Genomic DNA, 13,854 nt, shown 5'->3' on the forward strand with positions numbered 1-13,854 from the left:
GGCTTTTGCACACGCAGAGTCCAGAGGCTCCGAAAGTCCTTTTCCAGCTCCTGTCTCCCATTCTTTCCCGGGCCCCCCACGACCTACGCACAACCTACCCGGGGGCCCCCAACCCTGCAGGTCCAGACGGACGTGCACAAGAAGCCTTCGGGTCTTCAGGGGCTGGCTCGGTGCTCCCCCACCCGACGCCTCCCACACCTCACCCCCGGCGCCACGCACACGCCCACCCTGAGATGCCAATCTTCCCCCCCCGGGGCGCGGAGCGCGGCCCAGCCGCGCCTCCCTCGGGTCCCCGAGTCCCTCGCGCGCGCCTCCCGGGCGCCTGGCCAGCACGCGCCCCCGGGACTCCTCGGGCTCTCACGCGCCGCTCCTGTCCCGGGGCGGGGGGCGGGGGTTGCAGCCCGAACTCTGCAGCCTCACCGTCTTCTTCCTGGCCACCATCTTCTCCAGCTTCTTGGCGATCTTTAGCAGCTCCTCTTCCTGGCCCATGTTGGCCCGCGACGCCCGGCGGGGCTAGGGGCGCAGGGGCCACAGCCGGGCCGCGGGGGGTGCCGGAGGCGTAAAAAGGCAGAGGGCGCGCCAGCCGCGCGGGCCCCAAACACACACGACACACACGCCCGGCGGGGGCGGGGCTCCCCCCACACCCCCCACCCCTCTGCCGCGGGCCTCCCGACGTGGGGGAGGGGCGGCGTGCACTAAATATAGACTTCAAGGACTCGCCCGGGCAAAGATTGCCCGCGCCAGCCAGCCCGGCCTCCCTGGGAGAGGGACAAGGCTGCGAGAGCCCGGCCGGTCCTGGAGGGGCGGGGTGGGGGTCCTGGAGCGGAAGGAAGATTTGGGAAGGAGGGCGCTCCGGAGAGTGGGGGCGGCCGTCGAGGCGAGGAGGGTTCCTCTCTGCAACCTCTGCAGCTCAAACCCGGAGCACCTAGTTGGCGCCGATGCCCAGGTGGAGGCAATTTTGTATACTCGAATCCCCTTATTTTTACATGATCGTGAAATCCAGTTCTGGCCCATCTCCGTGCTCACTCATTGGTGCACACGGCCTGCGCACATGTGTGTGTATCCAGGGCCACCGTGGCCTTCAGTTTTGTTTGTTGAAGCGAGGTTTTGCGTTTCTGGTCCTGGTGAGGGCTTGGGAGATCCCTAAGTGCGCCCGACTTGGAGAACTTTGGATCCAGATGCGTGAGTGCCCTTTATTTATTCAGGGTCTGCACGCTGCCTCCGCAAGGAGATTGGGTCTGGAAACAAATTTGTGCCCCCACAGCTGTGCACACGTCTCTGTTCCTGTGGAAGGACCCTTCCAGTGCCCCCAGCAGACCCACATCCCTCCCTAAAGGAGTGAGTTTAATTGATAGAAAATGATCTATGCGTGTGTGCAGTGTGTGTGTGAGAGTGTTTATGGGCCTGGAGGGGAGTCAGGGAAAATGGTTCACAGTGTGTGGGGTGTGGGGAGTTGTAGCTGGAGGTGTTCAAGGGAAATATCCAGACTTTCCTGAGAGAACCTTAGAGAATGGATGACAGAGGGACTCATCTGGCTTCTGATGACAAACTGAAATTAAAATACGTGATCATAGTTCGGGCATACAAATGTGGAGTTGGGTAGCCACTGAGGATCTGGTATCAGACACATCTCTGCGCCGTTCAACACTTGAACTTTCAGGACTTCCCTGGCAGTCCAGTAGTTCAGACTCTGCTTTCACTGTAGGGGCATGGGTTCGATCCTTGGTTGGGGAACTAAAATCTCATACACCATGTACTGTGCAGCCAAATAGAAAAAAAAAAAAAAAAGATGAAACAAAACCCTTAAGCTCTCTTTGAGCTGTACCAGCTCCAAGAACATCACCAGAGTGCTCAGAACAATACCTGCCAGCTGCAAACCTTTTTGTCTCAAGGTCTCGCCTTATAATTATGCAACCATTTTGGACCGCAACCAATCTTTACTTCATAAGCACCTTTACTTCTGGCTAGCTGCAATTGTAATTCCTGATAAACAGCTCATGTAACTGACTATAACTTTGCCATTTTCTCCTTTATACGCCCGCCCCATTTTGAAGTCCTGCAGAACACAATTCATGCACTTCTCCAGGACTACAGAGCTAATAAAACCCAAATAAACAAACTTTTTTCCCAATCAAGTCTCCATTTCTAAAATTGGGCTAAAACTTCCCAGCAAGCTTGAGGCAGTCTCTGGGTAAGAAAAACCTACAAATATGGACACCGTCAATTCTGTGTTATCACAACTAGGGTGAGGGTCAGGAGGAAGTACAGGATACTTTATAGACATATCTAAGGGGTTTTATACCATTTGGCATGTCATGTTCTCTGAAGAAATGACGTTCAAACTTTGGGCAGATGTGCTCAGTGGGAGGTGGAGGGTCGGAGGAGAGTGTTGGAATAGAGAAGAGGGACTTCCCTGGTGGTCCAGTGGCTAAGACTCTGTGCTTCCAGTGCAGGGGCCAGGTTCGATCTCTGGTCAAGGAGCTAGATCGCACATGCCACAAGTAAAAAAATCCCCCATGGTGAAATGAAGATCAAAGATCCTGAGGGCCACCACTAAGACCCAACTCTTTGTGATTCCATGGACTGTAGCCCACCAGGCTCCTCTGTCCATGGAATTCTCCAGGCAAGAATACTGGACCCAGCACAGCCAAATAGATAAATATTGAAGAAAAATGAGAGAGAACAAGAAACATTCATTCATACATGTTTTTATTGAGCGCCTACTAGGTGCCATGCACTTTTAGCCTTGAACATCCTGAGAAGTACAAATCAATTCTGCTGGAATTCCAAATGTGCAAAACTTATGGAAGGGAGAGTGTTTGGCCTGTCAGGGTTAAAGAAACTGAGAAACTGGCATGGCCACAGCACAGAGGTGACAGGAGGGTGCAGAGGGGGAGCGGCCTGATCATAAAAAGCACTATGAGCCACTTTTAGGGTTTATCAACCCAAGCAAGACCCTCTGGGTTGAAGAGACAGCTGTCTGCAATTACTTAGGACTGGTCTTTTCAAAAAAGCATACAACTCCCACTGTGAATTAAGTGACATCAAAAGAAGCCAAGACTTCCATCAGGGCTTGAACGGACGCTAAGAAAACATCAAGTCCTATTCTTTCTTTGTACAGATGGGAAGACTGAGAGCCAGTGAGGCCTAGGATTGCACTGTGTAACCGTTATTAGGCGGTACCCACTACCTCCCCTCTGCCTACCCATCCACCTTGGAGGTCAGGTCAGTTCAGTCACTCAGTTGTGTCTGACTCTTTGTGACCCCATGGACTGACCTCAAGGCCTCCCTGTCCATCACCAACTCCCAGTTTACTCAAACTCATGTCCATTGAGTCAGTGATGCCATCCAACCATCGCATCCTCTGTCGTCCCCTTCTCCTCCCGCCTTCAATCTTTCCCAGCATCAGAGTCTTTTCAAATGAGCCAGTTCTTTGGATCAGGTTCCTAAACACATCTCTGACAGCTTCCTGCATCTGACTGAAGGCTTCAGAGCAGCCTGGAAGTTGAGAATTAAGAACTGGCACTCCTAGAAAGGACCCCTGAACCAGCAAGAGACTAGAGTTGGGGGTAAATACACCAGTTCTTCAGTCTCCATGGGATGACTTGAAGGCATGTTCTAATTAATACAATCTGTCAGAAGTTCCCTTCTTTTCTCACGGTGGTAACTCATTAACACACCCTTTACTGCTTTTTTTTCCTTCTTTTTAAAAATATGCGTTTATTTAGGGGACTTCCCTGGTGGTCCAGTGGCTAAAACTCTGTGTTCCCAATGCAGGGGGCCAGGGTTCGATCCCTGGTTAGGGAACTAGATCCCACATGCCTCAACTAAGACTCAGTGCAGCTAAAGAAATAAATATTTTAAAATATATTTATTTATTTGGCTGCCTTGGGTCTTAGTTGCGGCATGTGGGATCTTCGTTGGGGCATGCGGGCTTCTCTGTAGTCACTTCTCTCTAGTTGCGCAGGGGCTCACCGGTTGTAGTGCGCATGCTTAGCTGCTCTGCAGCACGTGGGACCTTAGTTCCCCAACCAGGGGTGGAATCCGCACCCCCTGCCTTGGATGGTAGATTCTTGACCACCGGCCCATCAGGGAAGTCCCTCCTGTGCTGTTTTTCGACCTTCTGCTTCACATCCCTGCTCCCTCATTGTGCTTCCTGGGACCATCTCACAGATAAACTACCCTCTCCAATCCTTGTCTCAGGGGAGATGAAGTTGAAGCAGGGACTGCAGCAGAGCTACACTGCAGGTCTCCAGACTCCCAGTCCAGTGCTCTCCCTTACACCGTGGTTTCCCAGCCTCGGCACTATTAACATTGTGGAAATTCATTGTTTTGATGGGCTGGCCTGTGAACTGAAGGATGCTGAGCAGCAGCCCTGAACGCTAGCCACTAGATGCCAGTATCACCTTCCAGTTGGGAACAGTAAAAGATTTCTTTGCCTTGCCATATGGCCTTGTGGGGAGAATCACTCTGGTTGCCATCTACTGCTCTGCACCGGGCTGTCCCTTTCCAAGTCAAGAGCAAGAATTCCAAGCCCTAAGAATCTCTCCCCTTCTCTATGGCTCTTCAGAGCACATAAATGATACCACTGAAATTTACTCCAAAAAATCCTTTATTAGAGATGAATGAAATAATAACAGATCTGAGATGAATAAAACCAGTCACTGGGGGCTCTGAAGACAACCCCGCTCCTGTGGGATCACAGACTGGCCAGGTCTCCAGGGTAAACAGCCCAGCCTCCCTGGCCAGGCTGCCACGTTGGCCACTGGCATCTTCCAGCCTCCCTCGCTCATCCCGTCCGTCCCTGCCAGGACTCAGTGCCCAGCGCCCACAGAACTGATGTATTAGAGACTGATGATGGCGTACGTGTATCTGTTTTCCACTATGGGCCTGAAAGTGATGGTGGGATTTCTGATGCTAGGAAGTAGAACCTCTAAGTCTCCACCCTCCATTTCTATCACTCTCTTCTTTCTTGGCCCTTTGCTTCCCCTGAGACTGGAAGGCTCCTGAGCTGACTGAGAGAAACAGGAGGGAAGTGACGATAATCATCCTAGACCATGCCTGTCCTTCTGGCTAAATCAAGGAGAGCAGGCAAACTGGGGGTGAGCCCTACCCTACCTCCTGGCTGGGGATCTAGCAGAGGTCCACAGGAAGGCTGTGCTGTCCCTCAGAAGGAGTGATATTTAGAATATTTATTTAACAGCCAGTATAGCATGGGCATTGACCAACCGGATGGATGCAGGCTGAGCCAGCTGATTTGTTAGTCTGCCCCTGAGCCCAGAACCATCCTCTGGAATAGTCCTGCCCATTCCCAAGCCTAACTCTTGGGACCAGCTGCTGGGAAAGGGACCTCAGCTGCAGGACCTGTATCTTATTCCTGTGGCCTCTGCAGTGCCTGGCCCAGGAATGGACAAAGAGCCAGAACTCAGTCAAAGAATACTAGGCTAATGAATGGCTGAGAAGACAGTCCCTAGTCTGGCAGAATCCCCGGCCTACAGAATGATGAAGGTGGGCCAAAGTCCCCCAGACTGATGGAAGAAACACTGCTCTGATGAAAGATTTAGGGTTCTGCAGCTGGAGCTAAGTCAGGAGCACTAGGGTTCCAGACATAGGGTTCCCTTGTCCCTGGCAGGTATGAGATAGAGGAAAACAAACCACTGTCAGCTCTAACACAGAGGGCCCAGTGTTCCTGGCAGGGGCATGGGCTCATGGCAGGGAGGAAGGCCAGCCACAGAGGCACAAGGGACAGAAAGAACAAGACCCCAGGGCATGAACACCTCAGCTCCTCAGTCTTATGGGCTGAAGTCCTAGCTCTGAATGCTGGGGTTCAGCACAAGGGTGGTTCAGGCATGCAAGGGCCAGCAAGGAGCTAGTCCTGCAAAAGCTGCACAGAACTTGGTAGGAGAACCCCAGTCCTCGAGCCATCTCCTTCAGGGAAGCCGACCTGGGGAGAAAAGGATGAAAATTGGTATCTTCTTAGCACTGCAGATGGTGATTGCAGCCATGAAATTAAAAGATGCTTACTCCTTGGAAGAAAAGTTATGACCAACCTAGATAGTATATTCAAAAGCAGAGACATTACTTTGCCGACTAAGGTCCGTCTAGTCAAGGCTATGGTTTTTCCTGTGGTCATGTATGGATGTGAGAGTTGGACTGTAAAGAAGGCTGAGCACCGAAGAATTGGTGCTTATGAACTGTGGTGTTGGAGAAGACTCTTGAGAGTCCCTTGGACTGCAAGGAGATCCAACCAGCCCATTCTGAAGGAGATCAGCCCTGGGATTTCTTTGGAAGGAATGATGCTAAAGCTGAAACTCCAGTACTTTGGCCACCTCATGCGAAGAGTTGACTCACTGGAAAAGACTCTGATGCTGGGAGGGATTGGGAGGAGGAGGAGAAGGGGGCAACAGAGGATGAGATGGCTGGATGGCATCACGGACTCGATGGACATGAGTCTGAGTGAACTCCAGGAGTTGGTGATGGACAGGGAGGCCTGGCGTGCTGTGATTCATAGGGTCGCAAAGAGTCGGACACGACTGAGCAACTGAACTGAAGCACTGGGAAGGGCAACCCAGTCCAGTATTCTTGCCTGGAGAATCCCACAGACAGAGGAGCCTGGCAGGCTGCTGTCCATAGGGTGACAAAGAGTCAGACACGACTGAAGTGACTTGGCACGCACACAAGCACTTATTATATCCCAGCTGTTTATCTCACTCAGTTTCAAACAGTTCTGTTGTAGGTAAATGAAATTATCGTGAATGAAATATCTGATTTTAGAGAACAAAACTGAGGCTTGAAGAAGTGAAACACCACTTCTCCAAGGCCTCCACACACCAAAGCCCAGGTCCTTATTCTCACATCTCAACAACGGGCATCAAGCGGGTAATGGACGATGGTGGCCGTAGACACACATTCGTGACTGGTGCCTGCCTTTGGTGGACTGAGGATGACGATTCCTCAGAGACCCCCAGTTCCTCCCATCCATTACTCTCAAAACATACAACTGATGCCATCCCTGGTGAATCCCCAGGGGAACTAGGAACAGAGATGGCTTCCTTCTTGGCATGCTTGCCTCTGTCCTCTGCCCACCCCCAGGCTCCTCATCTAAAGATGTGTGATTGTTCGAGACTCTGTGATTCAGCAGGGAGAAGCTGGATTAGGGATGACAGCTTGCAAGAGGATGATAGCACATCCTTGAATGCCTATAAATTTCAGCAGATTCCAGGAGACTCCTGTACAAGGGGAGAGTCTGGCAAACCAAGGGCTGGTACCCTAATCCTACCCTAATCCTAATCTGCCACCCTAATCCTACCTCATCTGCAGGGAAGCAGTACCTCTTCTCAGCGATCAGGCTGGCTGACACTGCTTTGCTTATCCTCCCCTGGGGAGCAGCTAGAACTTGGGCTTCGCCACCTCTGCCGTCTCTCAAGGCCTCCGCTCTCCCCAGCTGCACCCATCAAGGGCTGCAGCAGGGGAGCAGGAGCACGAGGACAGGGACTGGCCAAACAAAGGCTGCCCCCGGTGCTGGAGAGAGATCTCCCCCCCGAATACACTCACCCTTGGCCAACTCTGCCTCCTAGGCACCCTGTTGTGCACGCGTGCCTGCTCAGTCGTGTCCAACTCTCTGCAATCCCATGGACTGTAAGCCCACCGGGCTCCTCTGTCCATGGGATTCTCCAGGCAAGAATACTGGAGTGGGTTGCCATTTCCTACTCCAGGGAATCTACCCAACCCAGGGATAGAACCCACGTCTCCTGCTTTGGCAGGTGAATTCTTTGGCACTTCGTCACTTGGGAAGCCCAGGCACCCTGTCACCATCCTGCAAATCACATGTCCTACCCTCACGTTCCTTCCGGGTACAGGCTGCTGGGCTGAGGGACACTCTTCCAGGCTCCGCCCCCCCGCCGATAGGAGCGCGTGCTCTCGGAGCTGGAAGACAGGGAAAGGCTAATGTGACCCCGGTGCCCAGAGAGCCCCTTGGAGTTGGGGGGAAAGGCTCAGGGAGAGAGCGAGGCTGGGGGCTTGGGATGGCTGGGTAGATGGTCCATGAGGCCCCAGGCCAAGTCCATCACAGGCCTCAGAGGCCTGGAACTGACCTCCACACTGGAAATTTCCCCATGTCTATTCCCCAAACTCCAAACTGAAGGGTCTGCAAGGAAGGGAAGACTGGATCCTGGGTTGGAGGTGGGGACAGAGTGAAGACCCCACTGTGAGCCCCCAGAACAAGTACACAGGAAGGACGAGGCCTTCGCTCTTCCAGCCTGAGCCCCAGACTCGGGAGCAGATGCGTGAAGGGGGAAGAGGTCCAGTCACCCTCCACTTAAGGTCTAGCATTTCCACATTGTTCATGGGCCTCAGAGCTGGGAGGCATCTCAGGCTTCAGGCAGGCACCCTTTACAGGTGGGGAAGTAAATGAAGGCTCAGAGAGGTCTGGAGACTTGGCTACATTGCATAGCCGGGCTTTCACCAACCTGAACCTGACCGGGGGATACATCTCTGCAGGAGAGGTTCCAGATGTCAGGCTGGGGCGGGAAGGGCCTGCGGGCTCGCAGGGGCCCTCTTCAGAGCTGGGTAGGGTTTCGTTGGGACCCCCAGGTTCCACGGGGCTTGTGAGGCTGGAGGAGGAGGAGGCTGGGCTGCTCAGGTTCTCAGAGGCCCCAAGGGACTCTGAGCTCAGGCTGGGAATTTCAGAACGATCTGAAATCAGAAGTGATAAAGCCTGTCTTCATCACTTATGCAAAGGAAATTTTGACCTTGGGGATCTATCACGGTTCTCTCCCAATTCCCAACCCCCCCCGCCCCCCCCCCCCACCTCTCCAGCACTTAACTCTTCCCCATCATGCTTCAGTCTCATGGCTCACGCTGTTCAGTTTTGCTTCTGCTCACACCCTCTCCTCAATCTGGACTCTCCTGCTCATCCTTCAGGCTCAGCTCTGATGCTTCCCCTTCCAGGAAGCCTTCCTAACCCTCGCACCAATCCCAACAGGATCGGCTCCCTTCCTCTCCTGAGTTCCCAAAACAAGCTTATTCATTCATTCAACCAACAGTTCTTGACAACAGCCAGGCACTGTGCTAGGTGCTGGAGAAATAGTCAGCAAAAGTTTGCTTCTTTCCTTTCGGGATTTATGTTCTATGTCACACTATGCCTTAAGATTGTAATGAGCTAGCTTCCAGTTTTTATCTCCCTCTCTAGACTGTGTCTCAGTAGACCCCAAGGGACTTGAGATACAGTGGATGCTCAAAACATTCTTCCCTCTCTTTTAAGTGAAGCACTGAAGAATCTGGAATAAGACATACCTGGGTTTGAAGCCCACATCCCCCGCTTAGCTGTGGGATATTGGGCATGTTACTTAACATCTCCCTGCCTTTACCTGTAAGGAGGAGATGATAACCCCTACCTGCCAGGTGATGGTGAGGATAACACGGACTAACATAGCACTCTTAGCTCAGTCCCCCAGTACCTAGCAGGCCCTCAATGAACGGCATGAGAGCATTTTTCTGGGCAACCGACCGTACCTCCACTGGCATGTCCCACACGCCCGTGGGCCATGGGCCGAGAAGGGTTTTTGACCGGCAAAGGCGGGGGGCGATCCTCACTCTGGCTCTTAGAGGCAGCTGGTACCAGGCTGGTGATGGTCTCATAGGTCTTATTGCTGATGTCCAGCCTCCCACTGGTCCAGCGGGCCTGGGCTGGGGGCTTCAGTGCACAGCGCTGCTGGGGAAAAATTGTGATAGGGAAGATGGCCTTGGTTCCCCACGCTCAGCCCTGCCCCTCCTCAATCAGGGCCCATCTGACTCTTCCCTTGGGCTGTCTGGAGACCCGAGAGGCTGGGACGCACCTTCTCTTCCTCATCCTCCTCACTGTCAGAGCCAGGCTCTGTGGAAATTCCCCAGGGGTAGTCCAAGTGCAAGGGGAAGGTGAGGGTCCCAGCCTGGGCCTGCTCCAGCTGCCAAACACAAAGCCTTTGTAGTTCAGAAGGCCATGGGCTCGGTGGAGAGAGAGGGGGGCTCAGGGGCTCCCTCTCCTTCCCTAGATCTCACCAGGTTCTCACACTCCTTGTGCTGCTTCTTCCTGGCTATGTCCAGAGCCGTCTCTCCTGCGTCATTCACTGGGAGGGATAAAGGCAGCGGTCATGGTTAGGGTCAAAGAGGCATTATAGCACAGACGTTAAGATGAGTCTTAGAATCAAAATTGTCTAGGTTTTAATCCTGGCTCTGCTACCTCATGGCTGTGTGACCTTGGAGAAGTGACTCAACCTCTCTGGGCCTTAACTGTCTCATCTATAAAATGAGTATGACACCAACTACTGATGAGGTTGTTGTAAGGATTAAATTAGTTGATGGACATAGAAAAACCCTGGCACATTATCAGGTACACATTAAACAGTAAACACATTAAACAGTAGCTATTACAAGCACTATTATTCAGATTTAGTTAATGTTTACTTGACTAGGTACTTTCAGAAACATTTTATTTTATCCTTTTAGCACGTCTACTAAGTCAGTGATTTCATTCCCATTTTACAGATGAAGAAGCTAAGGTTCAAGAGATGAACAGACAAACTCCAACATCACAAAGGTGGTCAGAAGCAAGCCAGGATTAGAACCCAAGTCTGTCTGCAAAGTCCATTGGCAGTGCTTGGACTCTATACGTGCTCTGTGTCTGGGAATAAGGCAGGAAGTCCCCCATGAGGGGCAGTCAGGAAGCGGGGGTTGATGGAGGAGTTGTCGGAGCCCCACCTGTGGCCACTGAGGCTCTCCCTTTCAGCAGCAGCTTGAGGCAGTCGAGCTGGTTGTAGAGAGCAGCGCAGTGGAGGGCGCTGTTCCCATCAGCAGCCTTGGCATCCAGGTGACCACTGCGGGTGTCGGGGGGTCAGGGAGGCAGGGAGGTAGGAAGGGAACAGATAGGTGAGGGGGTCAGCGTCAGAGGCAAAAGAGGGAGAGCAAGGGAGGGAGGAGATGGGGAAAAGAGGAAGGAAAGGGGAGCGTGAGGAGGTGGGCAGGCGAGCAGGAAGGTTCTCACCCATTTTGGATGATGAAATCCACCAGGGGCAGGGAGGCCTGGTTGGCGACTCTGACAGCCAGGTGCAGGGCGAGCTCTCCAGGTGCCTGAATACACGTCCACACCTCTGAGTTTCCCCCGGTTCACCTGCCCCCGCAACATTACCCTCTTGAACGCTTGCTGCCCCCTGACACCTCCAGATATGAGAGTGCCAGAACCCCAGTGAGAGGAGACTGAACGGGGAAACCTCAGGTTCCAGAGCGGGGTGCAAGGCCATTCCTTCACTCCTTCCTTCAGCGGTTCTACCTCCTCCTCCCCCAGGAGAAGGTGTTTCCCAAACTTGGTTCTTGGCCCTGCACTCCTTTCTCTGCTCGTCCCTCTCATGACCCCCAAGACGGCAAATAACCTTGACCTTTCAGCTATCATTTGCACGGAAGTTGTTTCAAATTTTTACCCTAAGAAAGTGCTGCACCCACCCTGGCCCCTGGACAGCTCCACCAAGATATCAGGCAGAAGGCTCAAAGACAAGGCACCCAATTTCTGATGCCCAATCAGTGTCCATTTAATCTTTCAAAAGTCTGTGTTATCCTTTCCTTCCCAGCTCATGTGATATTTGTTACTGGAGTCACCAATGCGACGGCCTTCCCCTGCTCTGATCTCACCACCCCTACCCATTTCTAAGGCTTTTCAAAAAAAAAAAAAAAAGAAAAGAAAAGATTCTGTCATTTATTGCACATATATTATGCACCAGGCCCTTTCATACATGACTTAATTCTCACCTCAACCCTGTGGGTGCTATCATTAACCTTTTTACAGATGAGGGGAAAAAGAGACTTAAGAGAAGTTAAGTAACCTGCTCAGGAGCACACAGCTAGGAAAAGACAGAGCCAGGATCTGGCCTCAAGGTTGCCTGACTGAAGCTGTGCTCTCTCCCATTTACCCCTCTGATGGGCAGGGTTTGAGCAGATGTCAGAGGTGGGGCACGGGCTTCTCTGGTGGCTCAGATGGTAAAGAACCCACCTGCCAAAGCAAGAGAGCTGGGTTTGATCCCTGGGTTGGAAAGATCCCCTGGAGAAGGGAATGGCAGCCCACTCCAGTATTCTGGCCTAGACAATTCCATGGACAGAGAAGCCTGGTGGGCTTGAGTCTATGGGGTTGCAGAGTTGGACACGACTGAGTGATTAACACATACATACACACACATACACAGACATACGTGGGGGCAGCGGGGAGTAATAGCCAGTCCTGGAGGAGGACAGGGTGTGCTAAAGTGGTCCTTAGAGAAGGTTCTCACCTGCCCCTCGGGCCCTGGCAGTGGCTGTCCAAAGTCCTGCCCATTAGCAAAGGCCTCCAGCACAGACAAGAGATCCCGGTTGCAAATGGCTGTCCAGAGTCTCTGAGGCTCGGGGGTTGACCTCCGGGCAAACCTGTGTTCCACATACTTGGCCACAATATAGTCCCTGCGGGTGCTCCTGCCAAAAATAACCGCAGGATGTCAGAGCAAGGACTGTTTCCACCCAGCTGACCCTTGAGACCATCCCGCATGCCCTGGACCCTTCCAGACTGGAGGCTCCTCTCTTTCCCCAGGCTTCTCCCTGGGCTCTGGGGAAGCAGAATTTCCCTGGCCGGCATCCGCCCCCATCTGAGAATCTCCTTACATGTCACTCTCCGCTGAGGGTTTAGGGCTGCGTGCGAGGGCAGCTGGGCCTCCATGACCTCATTGAAGCGAGTGTTTCCGATGTTCAGGGCCAGCTGGGTTCGTGGGGAAAGTGATGGAGTTGAGACCTGGAGCTTAGGACAGCACCCACCCCTGGAGGACTGAGCCTCCAGAGGTCCTGCCCCTCAGCCTCCCTCCTGGTCCAGGCTCCGCTCCTGACCATCCTCTTTCGGGCTTGTCTGGGTCCTGGCCCCAAATCGGCGGGCCTCATCCAACCCCACAAGCTCCAGCGGAGCTGAGCCAACCGGCCCAAGCCCCGCCCCCTAACCAGGCCACGCCCCAAGCCCCATCTGGCCCCACCCCGCCCTCACCAACAACTCCGAGGGGCCCAGCAGGTCCAAGGTAAGGGACTGCATGCGTGAGAAGCGCACGCCCAGCTCACGGTGGACGCCCGAGCACTGGATGCAGGTGAGCACGCCCAGGTTGGTGCTGAGCCAGGTGGGGTCTGCAAAATAGAGCCACTCGTGCCTTAGAGGCGTGGGCCCCGCCCCTCTGCTTCCACCCGCTTCTCCTCGCCCAGCCGCACCTGCAGCCCCGCAGTCGCAGCACTGGCCATTCCCGGGCCTGCTCTTGACCTCGGCGATGAGCAGTTTCGTCAGGTCCTGGGGCTCCCCGTCCAGCCCGGCGGCCCCCCAGGGCCCCGAGCCGCTGCCAGGCTCCCCGAGGAAGGCACTGCTCAAGGCTTCGTCCTTGCTGTTCTGCAGCACAGACACCCACCTGCAGAGCCGGGCGGGCCACAGCATGGGGATGACGCCGCCGGTGATGGGGGGCTTCTGCATCAGGGCTGGAGGCTGCCTCCCTCACCCCCACCCCGAGGCTGGCCGTGGAGGGGCACTCACGCCTCACACTCATGTTCGTCCTCCGCCTGGAAGTGGTACGTCCTGTTGTCTGCGGGGAGAGGAGAGGTTGTCTGGGCCACAGGGATCCTGCTGGCCTTACTTACCTCCCTGGGCCCAGGAGGGTCTCATCCCAAGTGCTGGGTCCAGAGGGAGCTCTTGTCCCCGTGGGGCCAGGCTGGGTTAGGCTACCAGGGGAGGGTGATGACAGTGGCCAGCAGAGGGGGCAGTTTCTCAGCAGTCCCCTTCAAAGTCCAATTCCAAGAAGGCCCCTCTGTGTGAACCCGCTTCCAGGGGCAGGC

The 13,854-nt window shown here is 53.9% G+C and overlaps 2 protein-coding genes across 3 annotated transcripts in view; both read right to left on the reverse strand.

Annotated features, from left to right (window-relative positions):
* Positions 1 to 651, reverse strand: part of TCEA3 (transcription elongation factor A3) — a 46,867-nt gene extending 46,216 nt beyond the window's left edge. Inside the window, exon 1 of one of the 2 annotated variants that reach the window (XM_018055597.1) lies at positions 421 to 651. In XM_018055597.1, coding sequence (XP_017911086.1) covers positions 421 to 489 — 69 coding nt within the window. In that variant the 5' untranslated portion in view covers positions 490 to 651. The remainder of the gene's footprint in view (positions 1 to 420) is intronic. The other variant, XM_018055592.1, reaches the window with a different exon arrangement.
* The window catches only part of ASAP3 (ArfGAP with SH3 domain, ankyrin repeat and PH domain 3), a 50,092-nt gene continuing 40,832 nt past the window's right edge, over positions 4,595 to 13,854 (reverse strand). Inside the window, 15 exon segments of the mRNA XM_018055606.1 lie at positions 4,595 to 5,944; positions 7,837 to 7,895; positions 7,898 to 7,926; positions 8,469 to 8,694; positions 9,514 to 9,709; positions 9,837 to 9,944; positions 10,039 to 10,106; positions 10,738 to 10,853; positions 11,021 to 11,106; positions 12,294 to 12,471; positions 12,658 to 12,688; positions 12,691 to 12,751; positions 13,028 to 13,161; positions 13,243 to 13,433; positions 13,556 to 13,604. Coding sequence (XP_017911095.1) covers positions 5,870 to 5,944; positions 7,837 to 7,895; positions 7,898 to 7,926; positions 8,469 to 8,694; positions 9,514 to 9,709; positions 9,837 to 9,944; positions 10,039 to 10,106; positions 10,738 to 10,853; positions 11,021 to 11,106; positions 12,294 to 12,471; positions 12,658 to 12,688; positions 12,691 to 12,751; positions 13,028 to 13,161; positions 13,243 to 13,433; positions 13,556 to 13,604 — 1,607 coding nt within the window. The 3' untranslated portion in view covers positions 4,595 to 5,869.

The sequence above is a fragment of the Capra hircus genome, chromosome 2 (genome assembly GCF_001704415.2).
Source record: "Capra hircus breed San Clemente chromosome 2, ASM170441v1, whole genome shotgun sequence".
NCBI lineage: Eukaryota > Metazoa > Chordata > Mammalia > Artiodactyla > Bovidae > Capra > Capra hircus.